The sequence below is a fragment of the Pezoporus flaviventris genome, unplaced genomic scaffold, assembly GCF_033815535.1.
Source record: "Pezoporus flaviventris isolate CSIRO_AGI_PZ_B2104156 unplaced genomic scaffold, CSIRO_AGI_Pfla_v1 ptg000031l, whole genome shotgun sequence".
NCBI classification, from domain to species: Eukaryota; Metazoa; Chordata; class Aves; order Psittaciformes; family Psittacidae; genus Pezoporus; species Pezoporus flaviventris.
In genome coordinates, this window is record NW_026892579.1 from 58,822,765 (window position 1) to 58,839,095 (window position 16,331).

The 16,331-nt window shown below is 43.3% G+C and overlaps 1 protein-coding gene and 1 long non-coding RNA gene across 3 annotated transcripts in view; both read right to left on the reverse strand.

Annotated features, from left to right (window-relative positions):
* Nucleotides 1-815: 815 nt before the first annotated feature.
* LOC133273246 (uncharacterized) lies at nt 816-6,767 on the reverse strand. The gene is made up of 3 exons (XR_009744688.1): nt 6,590-6,767; nt 3,942-4,023; nt 816-1,179 (listed from the first exon to the last, which is right to left on the reverse strand). It is a non-coding gene; the product is annotated as an uncharacterized LOC133273246 (long non-coding RNA).
* Nucleotides 6,768-7,681: 914 nt separating this feature from the next.
* Nucleotides 7,682-16,331, reverse strand: part of SPRED2 (sprouty related EVH1 domain containing 2) — a 67,350-nt gene continuing 58,700 nt past the window's right edge. For both annotated transcript variants that reach the window (XM_061461457.1, XM_061461458.1), the window contains 2 exons: nt 12,398-12,547; nt 7,682-11,247 (listed from right to left, as the gene is read on the reverse strand). In XM_061461457.1, the coding sequence (XP_061317441.1) occupies nt 10,597-11,247; nt 12,398-12,547 (801 nt within the window). In that variant the 3' untranslated portion in view covers nt 7,682-10,596. The remainder of the gene's footprint in view (nt 11,248-12,397; nt 12,548-16,331) is intronic.

Genomic DNA, 16,331 nt, shown 5'->3' on the forward strand with positions numbered 1-16,331 from the left:
AACTGCTAAACAATCAAATTAGAAGTCTCAATCTAGGATCCAAACATTAACCAATGAGTTTCTAAATCAGAACCACTAAGTTTCTACTATTTGGCTGACTTGCTCACCGGGCCAGACCATGTTTTAAGTAAAGCAGGTCTTTCACTTGTGTTGTTTATGGCTAAGGCTGAATAGATGCCTTTAAATAGGCTGTGATGGCAATTCAGGATGCTGAATTTTTCTGTGTTTCTTTATAGGAGTTGAGAAAATGCATAGAAGAGCTTTGTACAAAGAAATAAACACAAAGAGGCATTTTGGATAACGACCTATGTATTAACTGGGCTCTTAGAAAAATAGCTGCCAATAACTAGTCTCCTAATTCTGTATTTTGGGGGTGATTATACATTACTGAAGGGAGTGGGAAGTTTGCCATTGACCTCAGTGGGGCCAATGTTTTACACCTACCCAGCTAGGAAATATTGTGGGTTTCAGGAAGAAACAAAGACATTCAGCACCTCTCATAGCAAAGCCACTTGTACTATAGAGCCTAAATATGGACTTTACACCTTCGTCTACGACACCCAGTGCATCTTAGTTTGTATTCAGAGCCACAGCACAGCCATCTTTCTTTGAAAGTATCTGAGTCCCAGAAAGCAAATATTACAAATCCAGTTCAGTGTCAGCAATCTGACACATAAACAAACCAATAAATTTGCTATCTTTTCATATCCTCAATCTGTTTTGTGTCTTTTGACACATAAGAGGCTTCAGAGAAACTGTACTACAGTAAGAACTGTCTCCTTTGAAGGAGACACTGGCATTTGCAAAATGGCTGCTATAGGGCCTCAGCTCTTGAGCATCATTAACTTTGCAGGGTTATCTATATAAAAACTGGCTGGAAAAAGAATCAAACTGTTACTTCAGCACTAGAAAAATCTCCAGAGAAAATGGTAGGAGGGTTGTAATGGTAGGTCAGAGAAATCAAACACATATCAAACAAAAAATCATTAGGCTTAATGAACAAACTTACATCACTGTTACATTCAATTGGATTGTTTTTTAAGAGGCACATAAACTTTCCTGTCAGAGGGGTTAAATCAGTGACAAACTGTCTGATGTTGGGAAGAAATTTCCTCTGCTAGCAGATGATTCCAATACAGAGTTTCTTGTATTCTCTGCCTTTGAAGTATCTGGTACAGGCTGTGGTTAGAGACAGGATATCAGCCTGACGAACCCCAAAGACATTTTCTTGTAGCTCAAAGTTCAGATGGTCACAAGCAGCAGTTGTTCTGGTTAGAAAAAACTATCACGCATTTGCTATAAGTTCAAAAGCTCTCTGCTCAGCACCTGGATTTTCTGCTCTTCGTGCCACATCTTTACAACCACTTCCTTCAGGAACTGGTCATAAAATGTGCTCTGATGGTGACAGCTCTTAAAACATTATGTATGTGAGTGGGTTTGAAAACAGAGCCCTTTCAGGGGTGCTTCTTTGTTATAGAGCCCTTTTCTCATGTATGTTAGTACATAGGCACCTTTCAGCCTTTTTGAATGGAAATTCAACCTAATACCTGAAAGAACCGGTGACAGCTCAAAACCTTCTAAGCTGTCAAAAATGAATGCAAGGTGGCTGAGGGAAGGTCCCTGCCAGTTTGTCACAAGTAAAAACTGCTTACTCCTCCTAGATATATTTTTCACTTTGCCATCTGTTATTTTTGAAGGTCCAAGTGAATGAAATGACCTGGCAGTTTGGCACAGGAAAAAAGGTGATAGCAAAGGTGCTAAGGTTAGAACCAGTGATCCTGGGGTCCCACAAAAACTTTCCTGGGCTGTCAGCAGGATGCTCTCACCACTAACTCACCCACTTGCAACTCTGAAGGAGCAGAAAGTGACTTCCACTTCAAACACAGCTCCTTAAAGACAAAATTGTAGAGCTGGTGCACTGTGTAGGATAAGAAATCCCTTTTTATGGACTTAGGCTGTCATTGTACATAGTGCCCCTTAGGAGAATGAGGAAGGGAGAAGACCATGGAAAGTACACCTCAGAGAGATGCTAGTGGAAGAGGTACTCTCAGTGTCAAATCTTGATGTACTGACATCCAAATCCTTCAAACCCTGGGAGACAAATCCTCGCTTAAGTGTATGGGATTTTTGCTACTGACTTAAATGGAGTCAGGGAACTGGGGAATGCAGTCTCTTGCTGTCAAATGTTCTTTTCTTCTCCAGTCTTCTCCTACCTGTTGCTGGAAAGAGTCCATTTGCTTAAAGTCTAAGGAAGCACGAATGCAGCAAATAGCATTGCACCTGTGGTGCATGCTAGAGTTTTGAAATGAAATGTATGTGGTATTTCTTGCTTCCTCTCTGACACATTACAGCCCTTTGAATCTCTCTGCAAAGCAGGGCTTAAGTGTGAGGACTCTTCTCACCCAGCATCCTGCTCCAGGCCTGTGGTACTTCTGGCTACAAGTGGAAGTACAACTATATCTCAGCCCTGTGGTAGATGGTACAAACCATATATAAACTTTGGTGCATCACTGCAAAGGCTGCCTTGCTCCAGCCTTTGCACCAAACCCCTCCATTTCAGGCAGATGAATGAATAAATAGGCTTTCCTACTCCCCAAAATGCCATGGTTTCCCCACAGACCACTCACTGTCCCCAGAGAAACAAAGCCACTGACCACTCAGCACGTGACCCTCAAGTCATAGCAAAGCAGATAACTCCTCTGAGCAGAAAACTCTGCTTCATCCTATTGCTTCATTTTCTCCTTTGGAAGCCTTCCCTTTCTGTGGCTGGCTCAACCACTTAATGGGGTTCTGGGGTATTCCCCATGATGAAGACATTCACTGAGGTCTAATCACTGCACAAACAAAGAAATCCTGCAGTGATACCCAACACTTGGGGCCACTGCACAGAAAACCCCATTCATTGTTGCCAAGCCACCAGGGTCAGCCACACAGCTGGAGTTCTACCTGCTTATTTATTTATTTAAAGGGTAACTGTCACTTGGGGTTTTAGCTCATGCTGGCAATTTTTGCTCCAAAAGGATACGCATGCTCACATGCACACACATATATGTGTGTATATACATTTCCCGCTTGGCAGCCAGAGCTGCAGTGATGGTCTGAACACTCAGAGGCACAGATCATCTGCCCTTCCCAGCAGGAGTATGCAGAAACTGCTGGGGGTACCTTAGCTTGAACATCAGGCCCTGCATCAGTACATTACTGTGACAGCAGAACCTTCATTTTAGGCACCCCCCAAAAAAACCCCAATTAAAATAGAAGAAAAATTAGTGCATTTCTACTTTTGTTTCATATCTGGGGTGAACCATATACCCTGCCTTCAGCCCTAGTTTCTACTTTGTCTTTTTTAGCTGCTCTGTTCTGTGAGACACATTTACTGGGATTTGAATTTTGCAATGTTTAGACTCATGAACAAAACCAGCAGAGTGCTGCTTCTTTTGGCTGTGCACATCAAAATGCTCTCTGTTTTAAGTTGTGGCCAGCACTTTTGCAAATGTGGTTGAAAGTTATACTTTCTAACCTGGCTTTTATCATTGTTCTCAGGAAGTTGTAAAGAGTAAGCACTTTTAAAGTGAAATCACTTGAGTTCAGTAGTTCTGGAATTGAGCTTTTAAGCTTGGAAATGGCCCTCCAGGGCACAAGGATGTTAATGCTCAGAATTTTAGAAGTGCCTGAGCTTTTAGTTTCTGAATCAGGTTGGAGCTAAACATAATGTGACTACCGGAAATCCCAGATTAGAAGATAGGGTACATTTGGGAACATATCAGACTTGATATTTCAGCATTAAAGATCTCGCTGTTTGCGCTGACAAGTTCCCCATCCCTGTTCTTTTTTTCATAATACTGAAATCTCACATCAAGAGCTTAAGCAGATAATAAGTTAACATTGGCACAACACTGAAACAGAGGAAATAAGAGTGTGAAAATCAGAAAAATGCTTACTCAAAGTGGTAAGCCCGATAGTAGTCCTGTCAGTTCCCTTAAAACTGATGTTGGCCAATTCTGCAGCTCATTGTGACATAACCTTAGAAAATGCAGAAAAAGAAATGTCAGTTCACATTACACTCTCTATATAATTAAGAATAATTAAATATTCTAGGTAAGAATTAAGTTCAAAGCTGTGTATGACTTGGTAATGTCTTAGACATCCCTAAGCCGGCATTAATTCTAGCTCCCCATGCAAGGATACATATTCTTAACATCAGTGACTCCTTAGGTCATTACATGAATTATATGAGGTCTGGAAATGACTTTGTACTTTCCCTGCCACCTCAGAGCACATCAGTGCATGGAGCTGTGATTGCTCATGCAGAGAGATGGGGTGTGTTACAGTCCTCGGAAACCTTTCCCTTTACAACCACCCAGAGTGCTGCTGTGAGATCCTGTCTCACACAACATTAGGCAGCAGGCTTGAAATCTAGCAGGAGCCAAACCAAAGGCTGTTAACTCTTCCCAAATGAATTTACAAGTGGGGAACGGGGGAATGAGATGAATGGCATGGGATGGTTGTGCAGGGAAGCAACTAAAAGAATTTGTAGAGATCTAAGTACACCACCCCAAAAATACACACATACTTTCCACCATTTAAATATCTTGTCTCTGGGTGGAAGCCAAACGTTTTTCTATTTATTTCCACGTATGCCACCAAGATACTAAGGGATTTAATTGCCTAATTCAAAATGTTAAGAAAATACCAGAAGGCTGAACATCCTGGAAAAGGACAAGGCGTTAGGAGGATGTTAAGTCACCTAGCATCATGTGGTGAAGAAAGGAAAGCATTTCCTGTTGCTAGTGCTGCAAGCACGCGCTCTCAATCGATTTGTGAAAAAGGCTGCATTTGGTCTGTACAAGAAGCCAAGTTCTGCCTGTGATAAGAATTGGGAACACATGCAGTGATACCTCTTGTTTCCAGGCATCCTGACAGCTACTTCCAATTTGCATTTCTAAGTGGAATTAGCAGAGAAAGGAGATTTACACATTCCTTGCTGGCTGGGCCTATTGGTTTGGTTTGTGCTCCATGCCACAAGGCTCTTGTAGAAGCCCAAACCTCTCAGTCGATCTTTAGTGACCGGAGGGATGACCTTTGGATGAAGATGGTGGTGGATTTGTGCTCAGGATACTCCACGCCACAGGTTACTGTGTGACATTACACAAATCATTCAGACTCTCTTGGACTTACTCATTTTCACAACAGGGATAAGTCAGTTCCTCCTATTTAAATTACAGCTCTTTTAGAAGAGTGAGAAAAACTTTTTATTCCTGAGTGACTAAAGGAGGCTGGGTGAGCCCTCCTCATGCAAACATTCTGCCCCTGAAGGCAACAGTGGGCAGCTACAGTCACTCCTGACTAGCTCTTATCTTGATACCTTGCAGGAAAACAGAGCTGTTGTAGCTGGAGGGACCCACACTGGTTATCCCTCACAGTCACCCTCCGTTCACCCTGCAGTTCCTGACCTGACACTGCTTTACGAGGAGAGGCTTGTTAGAAGTATTTGCAGGTTTCCTGAGCGAGCACAGCCAAGCAAATCCTCTCCTTGCCCTCTGCCTCTTCAGTTACACAGGCTACAAGGAAAAAAGCTCACACAGGTGGGACTGCTGTGATAACATTTGTCTGAACCCAAGGATGCCTCCCTAGGAGAAAGGCTTGGCGGTGAACTGGATCAGTGCTGCTCCTGCTGCCAAAGCAGGGAAAGGAGAGGCCAGGAGAGCCATTCTGACCCAGGCAATGGTAGCAGCAGATTTAATGTTGTCTCTTTGCTATAAAATGCAAAGCTGCATTGTCAGCCCCTAAAACTCAGCCTGGGTGAAAGGATGTTGTTCTAAAATGTAATTTGTCTTACGTTTACTAGTGAAATATACATATTTTTAAAGGCCATTAAATACTTATCCTTGATTCTTGTGGTTGTGAGCTTATATCTGCGTCCTCTCCAAATCTCCTTGATTGTATCCTGCTGAGAGGATAGTACCCATCCCAGATGATCAGCATGAGTAAGTCTGGGGCCTCCACACCAACTAGCCTGCAGAAGGTTGATTGACTTTCATGTTGCCTTGTATCTTGGTGGAGTTTGCATTTTCCATGGATCCAGATTCGGTTCACTTTAGAAATCTCAAGGCATAAGTAACCCCTTTGATTCACAGGTGAAAGCAAGAAGGCTGCAGGCTCCAAGATATGTGGCTTAGCCAGGTCTTCTGTGGGACATTCTGAATCCAAACCACCAGGAAGCAGGGTAGAAGTCTTCTTGCCATAGCTAGCTAAGAGAGCATGACAGACTGTGAGGAACAGGCTGTCAGAGTTACTCTGACCTTGGTTTAGCTGCAGATGGAGCCCACAGCAGCAAAGACCAAAGGATTTTGTGTGCTCCTGAACACAAAACCCAGCCCACCATGCGTTTCTCATGAAGTACACAAAGTTGTTGTTTTTAAATGTATAACAAACATACAGTTGTATAATAAACATACACAGCAATCTGTTTATATAATCATAGAATATTTCTAGAAGTATGTAAATACAAATAGAAACCAATAAAAAGTGAGAGGGGACTCAGGGATCACAGCAAAGCTGTGGCAAATTAAACATCGAGGTTACTTACGCAACCAATGCGCCAGCCCATGCGCTGGGTGGGTGCAGATCATGCAAAGCACCATTGCAGGGAGCAAACCTTTCGTAAGACAGTAAATAGTCTGGTGCATGTACTCTTTGCTTGCCTTCTTACATGCCACTTGAGGCAGCTTTCCTGTTCAGCAATGAAACAAGCAGCAGCACATAGAAAAGGGAGCACAGCTGGTTGTATCACACTCATAGAATGGTTTAGGTTGGAAGGGACCTTAAAGCCCATCCAGTTCCAACCCCCGGCCACAGGCAGGGACACCTTCCACTAGAGCAGGTTGCTCCTGTCTAACCTGCCTTGAACACAGCTTCTCTGGGCAAAAAGTTACCTGAAGTAAATAGAACTGAAGTGGTTGGCACTGGCCTGACTAGCCCCCTTTGAAAATAAAGATTCCGGGATACTCACCAGATTCCCCCCAGTTTCCTCAGTCGATTGTCTGCAGCCTGGTGTTCATATCAGCCTGGTTATTCCTCTTCCATCATCTCCAAGCAGGGACGGCAGTGCCAGCCGCCCCACGGCTCTCCCCTCAGCAGCAGCAGCAGCCCCTGGCCAGCCCTGCAAAGCTGCGCTGTGCCCTCAAGAAGCAAGGCCGCCCTTGCTCAGCAGCCATTATCTGCCGCTTTTCTCTCTGCTTTCCCCTTTCTTCAGGGCTGCTGTGCTTATGTGAAGCAAGATAAAATAAAAACAGCCCTTGTAATGTATTTAGTTCTGCCTAAAGCAGCTCAGCTGGGGAGAAGGGAGAGCTGAAGGAACCTGGGCTGCTGTCATGGCCACCACAGCCTCCTGGGGCACAGGCCTCTGGGCACCCTCCCCCAGAAGGTGAGAAACACCCAAAAATGACCTAAAAGCCACTTGAAAACAGACCCGCTCCCCTGCTCCCCACTGCGTTTGGGTGAGAACAGCCCGTGCCCAAGGCAGGGAATGTTCACCACCCAAAAATGCTCAATAAATCAAGTTTTTACCTCAGAAACCCCAAGGTTTTGGGGCTGCAGCTCCTGAGGCGTCCCCATTTCCTTCCCCCCTCATTTTCCAGCTGGACAACAAGAAACGGCGTCATTGCGACAATAAACGTCATCATTTTGATATGATGTATTTGTATTTACATGGTACATTTTAAAGCAATAGCTACACTGATCATACATATTAGAAACAATAAAAAAAGAAGTTAAGAACTAAAATGTACATCATACACTTGTATATATATTTTTTGTTTTTTGTTGGTTTTTTGTTGGTTTTTTTTTTACACAGAGGTAAAAAGGCTTATAAAAATCAATACAACAGGGTTTTAACTTTTAGTATATAGATACAATAACGATGAGGCTTCAGGCACTTTAATTTGTTAATGTGAGCGATAGCTTGGAGAAAAATAAAATAACAAAAAAAAAACCCCAAAAAACAGGAAAAAAAAAAAAAGGAAAATTTGGTTAATGGTTTGTTACCACAGATACAAAAATAAAATCTGAATAATTCCTCTCAAATGATCGATGTCAGTATTGCAAAGCTGACGGGGAGAACGCCACACACTGTTCAGCAGCAGTGTGGAAATCAAGGAGCAGTATTTACAAAACAACACCCATTTCTATCATTGTGCCCTTACACCACTGCCTTCACAAACCAAATAACACACGCAGAAAAAATCTACAAGTATTACAAAAAACTCAAGAGAAAAAGGGTGGAAAAGGAAGGACAAAAATTAATAATAATAAAAAAAATAAAAAAGAGGGATTTTTTTTTTTCTTTTTTTTGTTAAACTTTTATTTCCAGACATACAGAAAGGCTTGGAGTATGTCCACTTTACTTAAATAAATAGGGGCACTTCAAGACCGGACAAAAAGCTGTAAGATCTTTTTGTAGTGTTGTGCTTTATAGAGAGAAGATCTTACAGATGTTTGTTTACATGAAACAACTTGGAGAACAGAAATCAAAAGGAAAAGGTTGTTCCATTATGGTTCTTTTTTTTTTTCCTCGAGGCTGGCTTGATGTTTATTAGACACCATTGAGAGATTTGTCAACTGCTATTAGGCACAAAATACTATTTCATTCAGCAAACCCAGACACATCACCCAGAGCGTAACACTCCATCCCTTTTCCACTGTCATTCGTTTCTTTTTCCCAACCGAAAAAATCCCCAGCAACTGCTACGAATTAAACCTACCAAACTCTATAGTGTATAAGCACATTGCATACTTAATTCATGGTTGACTAAAAAGCTGTGATTAACTCTCAGAGGAACTGTTGGAAATTCCACCAAGAAAGAATGGCAAGCGTTCCTTTTACATTTATTTGGCAAATTAATAAAAAAAAAAGAAAATATTCCTCTCTTTTTAAGACTGATGTCAATGTGCAATAGAGGGAGGGAAAGGACATGCGCCCACTGGCAATTTACTGCAGAAAGAAATTATGGCAGGAACAGCAGTGCCAGCTTTGACAAGCCAATCCCTAGCTGCCTCAAAGTATTCAGATTGTACTATGCTAGTTAGAGCTCACTGCGCTAAATCATTTTTATTTTTATTTTTAATAAAAATTATTTGGCTATTCCTTGTAATATATTAGAAAAATACTCTTTTTCCAAGCTAATTACAAGCCTTGTACACAAGACAACATGACATTAAAAAAAAATAATAAAAAACTTAAAGTAATCTTATCCTGCTGTATATGCACCTTTATGCATCCACTTGATAAATCTGGGTGGTGAACTGGGGAAGGGAAAAGCCAGGGAGACGCTTCGGTCTGGCTCCTGCAAAGCCTCACATGCTTCATCCTACACGCAATACATCGAGACATGTGTAAGCATCCGGAGGACTGGGACCGCAGGTCAGGAAATGGAAGTGGTGGTTAACAGCCTGGCTTTTGGTTTTACATACCTGCTTAGATTGCTAAATGTAGTTTCTACTGTGGACGCGTATGTTCTCATGCTCATGTTATTATACAGAAAACGAACAAGCAAATACAATTTTCCATATAATCCACCACTTAATGCAGCATTTCCCCAGAATTGCCATAATAGTGCTTTTGACATTGCATTGTTAGTAATTCTTTGCATAACAACAATTTTCCTCATCTGGAACCTTAGTGTTTTATTCACAGATCATTACATGGCTGGCTAAGGAAGAAGTTCCCTTTCTTTTGGGCAGAACTCTGAAAAAAACACAGTTTTATTTTTCCAATGTTATTTAGGGAAAAAAGAAAACCCTAAAATTTAAGTTTCTCTTTCAAGTAGTGGTCTGAAATGATTACAGGTAAGGAGAACTACCAGATCCTCAATGGCTATGCGACTATGGTAACTGAGCCTTGCTTTCTGTTCACAGAGCTTTATGAACAGAAATAATTCAAGATGTTTGCTGAAGGAAATGACGATGGACTCTAGAAGAGAAACTGCAGCTTAGATGGCTATTTTTGCTTTGGAAAACAGAACAAAAAAACCCCAAAGAAAACCCGTGACAGAAATACTGTGTTGTGGTACAAGTTTGTTACTAGCACACCTTCTATACACACACAATAACTTGACGGCAAGTTAAAATATCTTCCAAGTGAGATTTCAATTCACTACACCACCCCGTTTCTAGAAATGCCACAGCTTGCTAACACGCTGATGGTACCACACAAGCGGAGGCAAGACGGACACAACCTGGAGATGTTTTACAATCCACCACCATTTAAAGTTCTTTTCTCAAACTCATTTTAACTGGAAAAAAACCCAAAACAAAACGAAACAAAACAAAAAAAAAACCCAACATGTACAAGACAGTCTGTTTTGATTACAGATTAATAATACAAAAGTCTATGCTGTAGGTTAGTTAGTTAGAACACTTGATGAGCAAATCAATGCAGTGTGAGCCCCAGACGACCAAATGTAAAGTGATCCGAACTGGTGGTTTCTGGATGCTGTTGGGCACAGTGGCTGCATCAAAATGAGTGATCTCAATGCTCCGAAACCAATGTGTTCCTTGAACTACAGAAAAAACGTAACACTTTGAATGCATCTGTAGTCATCCAGCAGCTTTATGTTTTCCACCACAGCACCTGCACATGACCCCACAGTGGTAACAAGCCCGAAGCGGCAAGTAACAGCACATACATGGAGCAATGAAAGACAAGGCGATAAGGGCCATCCACCGGAGGCAAAACATTTCATCACTGGTGTCACACGAGCAAGGATCTGTATAGTCTCCTTCTGGATCGGACATACAGTGATAGAGCATAGTGTCTGCGCACCACATACAGCTCACTCGATGGATGCAAGTCTTGACGCGGTCTGGAGCATCCTGGCATTGACCCCGTTTGTTCTCCTCATGGTTGAACATGTCCCTGCAGTACACGCACCGTGACCTCTCCCCATCTTCCTTCCGCCTGGGCTTAAACTTGACAGGTTGAGTCTTTATCACAGCACCCTTGATATCTTCACCCAGGTCAAAGTCCGAGTTGTCTACGTAAGGATAAGTGTATTCGTGTTTTGAGGCCTCACTTTTGGCAAAACGTACGTAGGAGTCCATGTCATCAGGATCAAAGTTCTTTCCCCGTGCTGGGGCATGGCGATAGTCCTCGTATCCAGTCATCCAAATCTTTTCCCGAGGATTAATGCGCACTATCTCCTCATCATCATCTGGAAAGTTGACGTGCCGATAGGATCGCGGTACTGACTGTGGAAGCAGGGATGAAGAGGGAGAAAAGAATAAGGTCACTTTGCTATCGGCAATCACTGCCTCCTTGCTTATCTGAAAAGCCAATATTTAACAATTTCTTCTTTCCTTCTTTGTACACCCTTCCCTGATGAATCACAGAGTCTCAGCCTTTGACTGGGGAATAAGAACAACTGTCACAAACCTAAAATGATCTGTGTGCACATGATACAGCATAAAATACTAGATCACAGAATGGTCAGGGTTGAAAAGATCATCTAGTTTCATACCCCTGCTATGGGCAGGGACATCTCACACTATGTTGCCCAAGGCTCTGTCCAACCTGGCCTTGAACACTGCCAGGGATGGAGCATTTACCGCTTCTCTGGGCAACCTGTGCCAGTGCCTCACCACCCTCACAGTAAAGAACTTCTTCCTTATATCCAACCTGAACTTCCTCTGCTCAGGTTCTGACCCATTACCCCTTGTCCTGTCGCTACAGTCCCTGATGAAGAGATCACAGAATCATAGAATAGTTAGGGTTGGAAAGGACCTTAAGATCATCAAGTTCCAAACCCCCTGCCATGGGCAGGGACACCTCACACTAAACCATGCCACCCAAGGCTCTGTCCAGCCCCGCCTTGAACACCACCAGGGATGGAGCATTCACAATATCCTCAGGCAACCCATTCCAGTGCCTCACCACCCTTACAGTAAAGAACTTCCTCCTTATAGCTAACCTAAACTTCCTCTGTTTAAGTTTGAACCCGTTAGCCGTTGTCCTATCACTACAGTCCCTAATGAAGAGTCCCTCCCCAGCATCCTTGTAGGCCCCCTTCAGATACTGGAAGGCTGCTATGAGGTCTCCATGCAGCCTTCTCTTCTCCAGGCTGAACAGCCCCAACTTTCTCAGCCTATCTTCATATGGGAGGTGCTCCAGTCCCCTGACCATCCTCGTGGCCCTCCTCTGGACTTGGATCATAGAGTAAGCCCATTTATTTATTTATGTATTTATTTATTTTCAATAACTGGAAGCAATTTAAAGCTAACCGAGAAGGAAAGGGGCAGAAAGGAGGGAGGGTGGTGTCTTTTAGGCTTGTGGGGGGAAACCCAAACACCTTAGCTATGGTAGACACAGCCCTTTAGGTGGCAACACTGGAAGAAACCTTACTTGTTCTAGATGGTAGTGGTCAGAGCTATAATGGTCGTGAAGGTGTCCACGAGTGCAAATTCTTCGGTGTTCGCAGGATGCAGGAGAAGCCAGAGTTTGCACAGGCTGTTCCCTTTTTTGAGAGGAGTTAGAGGAGCTGTCTGTAGCGTTCTGTTTTAAATGGAAAGGAGAGGAAAAAGTCGTCACACATACAGCTGTTACTGCACACAGTATTAAAGGAGATGTTTTACTACTCACTGACTTTGTGCGCACCTGCAATGTAGGCAACACCTGACAGCAGGCAGCTTCATAAAGTTTCACATAAAATACTTGAAAGGGGCAGATCTGTTGCCAGGCCATAAAAGCTGTCACCACACACATGGAAAAATAATATGCCATAGCCTACCCCTAACATATTTACCCACACCACTTGTATTTGCTTGGCATGCTATTTGTTACACTGGGCACTGAGAGATGACGAGTGTTTACACCAGAAACTACCTCTGAAGAGCAAAGTTAAACCCTGTCAGTCAATTGATGCAATTGTGTAAGTCTTGTGGACAGACTCAGACTGAGCATCTGTATGCCCAGGCTGTACCCTGATTGATAGCTACTCAGGCTACAAAAAAAACTGGCAATTCTGTTAACCTGCAGGCATCCCATTAAGCCAAAAACTCCCCTACAAGTTCTCAAAACACTCACTGAATTCCAGTTCATCACAGGCTACTTGAACAATCAGCTTCCTTTTAGAAACTTCAGGGACCTTTCCCCCCCTTCGCTTTGCACATTTCTAATGTGCAATGAGTGTTACTTGTATTTTTATACATCCCTGCCTCATGGTGACCGCCTTCTTTAGGTTAATTGGCTACATCATTACACAACAACGATCACGAAAGGGTGAAATACCACACAATAACCTGGCATTGCCAATACCTGCAGCTTCTTAATCTATGTATTTTTCTTCCTAGAGAAGTACACAGTGGGGTACCACTCTTAGCCACCCTCACTCCATATTCCTTCCTTGGTTAAAACTGTTTCCAGTGATACCCCGACATTCAGGATTTTACCCAGTAATTCTTTTCATAGATTGCTTGGGCTTTTTTTGTATTATCATGAGAGGACCACTGTTAAATACGCTAACAGACCATGAGCAGGAAAAAGAGCCTTCATGCATCAGAAGACCTGGAACACTGCACTAAATACTGGTACTTTGAACTACGAAAAATCTCCACCCCCCTCCAACGAGTAAGCTGTGCTTGAGACCAAGGGAAAGGTTTCCGTTTGCCACAACAGTTAGCTAGAGACACAACCTCCAGAGCGGAAAAAAGTTGTATCGGTAATGGGAGAAGACTGGTTTCACCTGAAAAACCTTCTCTCCTTGTCAAGAATGCACTCTCTGAATGTTATTTTCCAATGAATCGTACTAGACACGTCTCTTACTCCAAGAATACAAGAACGTTCATTGTGGATATCTGTTTATTCTGAAAACAACGCTCTGCAAGACTTTGTCCAAAGGTGAGAACACCTTAAAGCATTACAACACAAGCCAGATGTTGATCCTCTTTAACTGGTACAGCACTTAAAAAGCACTGCACTCCCAACTTACTTTGTTGAAAGCAAACACACAGATCTGTTTGCAGTGTGATGTAACGCCAGGCTGCGTTATCAGAGAGGTGCAACAAGCAGAATGAGTTCTGAATGGCAGACCCGCCCATTAGGAACAGACTTTTAATGCATGTGTTTGTTTTGGTTGTTTTTTTCTCCTTCTTTTTTAAAACCAGTTTGTAGAAGCAGAACTCTAAAGGTAGCTAATGCCTGCCTAATGTAACTGCACTGATATTCAGGCTCTTTATGAAAAGTGGTTCGATCAACTCAGTCGTCGTGACTTGTAAGACAAAGCCACTTCAAATCTGGCATTTAAACCCTTCAAAAACAATTCTTGGAGGACTTTAGGTCCTTCAATACCTAGCATATTTTGGGGGCATTTCAAAAGAAAACAAGCAGCTTCTACAAGCAAGTACTTCATAGTAACACTGAGCTTCCAATCTATCTGGAAAACCAAAGGAGAGTTAGGATTTAGTTACAACAGCCTCCTCACATGAGTACCTTTTCACAGTGCTGTGTGCGGTGCAGACCCAGATGCCAAGCTGCAATTTAAGCTCAGAACACCACCAGAAAGGCACACACCCCATGTTCTGGGCAGCCTCAGCCTGCAGCGTGCTCTCAAAGTTAAACTTTGACTGCCATGAACCAGAAAGGAGGCAGGGCTTCAACGCCGTGCCATGCAGCAGGACCCTTTACCTTCACTGGAACCGTGGCTGAGCCCTGCTGGGACAAGCCTTTCATGCATACACTCCGAAAACATCATAGGTGCTCATGGTCAAAATAACGAAGCCTGGGAAAGTTACCCAAGTGGAGGAGGCTGCACATACTGGCCTGCAAGCCCCGCACCCTCCTGGATGAAAATAAAAATCCCAAACTGGATATAACTGCTAAGATAATCTCAGCGGGGCAGCTGGGAGCTATAACCAGCCCTTCAAACTGCGTGCTATTTGCTGCCTCTCGGGGAAGGCAGTTTCTGCAATAGGCAACTGGAAAAGAGGCTGTGGTGATTTTTATCTTGCCCGATTCGTATCTACCCTTGCTTTCCTCCACACCTTCTTCTCCTTCAGAGCCGGCAGGGCAACGGAGCCTCTCCTCCACATGTGTTGACATGGCTACAGAACCTGTTTGCAGCATACCACAGAGGCTGTGGCTCTGGCCTCTGCCTTCACCTTATTAAAAATTGCTGTATTTCCACGTTCAATGTCCTCAGATTAGAGGGGCAGTTTGCCAACACAAACACTTACTCTAAGCGCCCAGAATGGGGGAAAGCAAGTTATCCCACACTAGGGCTCTGCTCACTGGTCCGTAAAACAGTTCATGCTGCCTCCTGTTCGGTGACGCTAAAGGCAACTGGTTGACAAATGCAGTGTGTGCAGGGTTACCTTGCTGGTACACTGGCTGGGATAGGCACTGTTACTTTCCAACAAGGTCCCCCATCAAAGCTTCAAACTTCTATAGCAGAAGAAAGGAGGCTCTCTCTTCTCATATATGGTTTGAAGATTGGGAATAAAAGGTAGAAAATACCCCTCTCCTAAGCAGCAGGTCACCAGTGAACCCCACAGGACCCTCCCCTGTGCTGGCGAGCATACTCATCAATGAACTGAAGAGAGAAATGAACAAGATGACACAGTTTTCTGATGAAACTTAAATTACTCAAGGAGGTAAAAAATGAAAGCTGATCCTGAAAACTTGCTTAAGAATGTCATAATGCTGAGAGACTGGATGGTAAAACAAAATCTTCCCACTGAAGAGCAAAGTGACAGAAACACCTTCATCTGACGTGTACAGTGATGCACCCTGAGCCAGCTACTGCTGTTCAGGAAAGAGGTCTTGGGATTAAACCAGACAGCCTTGTGACAGTGTCAGCTTGGTGGCTCAGCAGCATATTAAACAAAATCAAGCAGCAGCAATGAGGATGACCATCAAGGCATTGCATATATCTGCTGAGCTTCCCCCATCTGTCTGTGGCTCTGCCCCTGTGTCAATAAGGGTATTTCCATCACAAGCCCACAGAGCCATGGTCAGGACAATCAAGGACATGGAATGGCTTCTCAGCAACAGCTAACTAAAGAGCCTGTGTCTCTTCAGCCTGGAAAAGAGATGATGGAAGGGACCAAGAAGATGGGAAGAGAAGAAGTTTACTGAATCCCAAGTCCCTTGGGAACACGAATAGGAAGAGATTATCCTATTGGTATTCCTCAGAAAAGAAGATCACAAAGCATTCACTGGAACAGGCTCACATAAGGTTCAGACACAAGGAGGCACTTCTGACAGAGTTCATAGTTAAAACATTGCTCAAGAAACCATATGGAAACCCTCAGAAGAAAGTAAGTGACTGAGGATCAAAGGC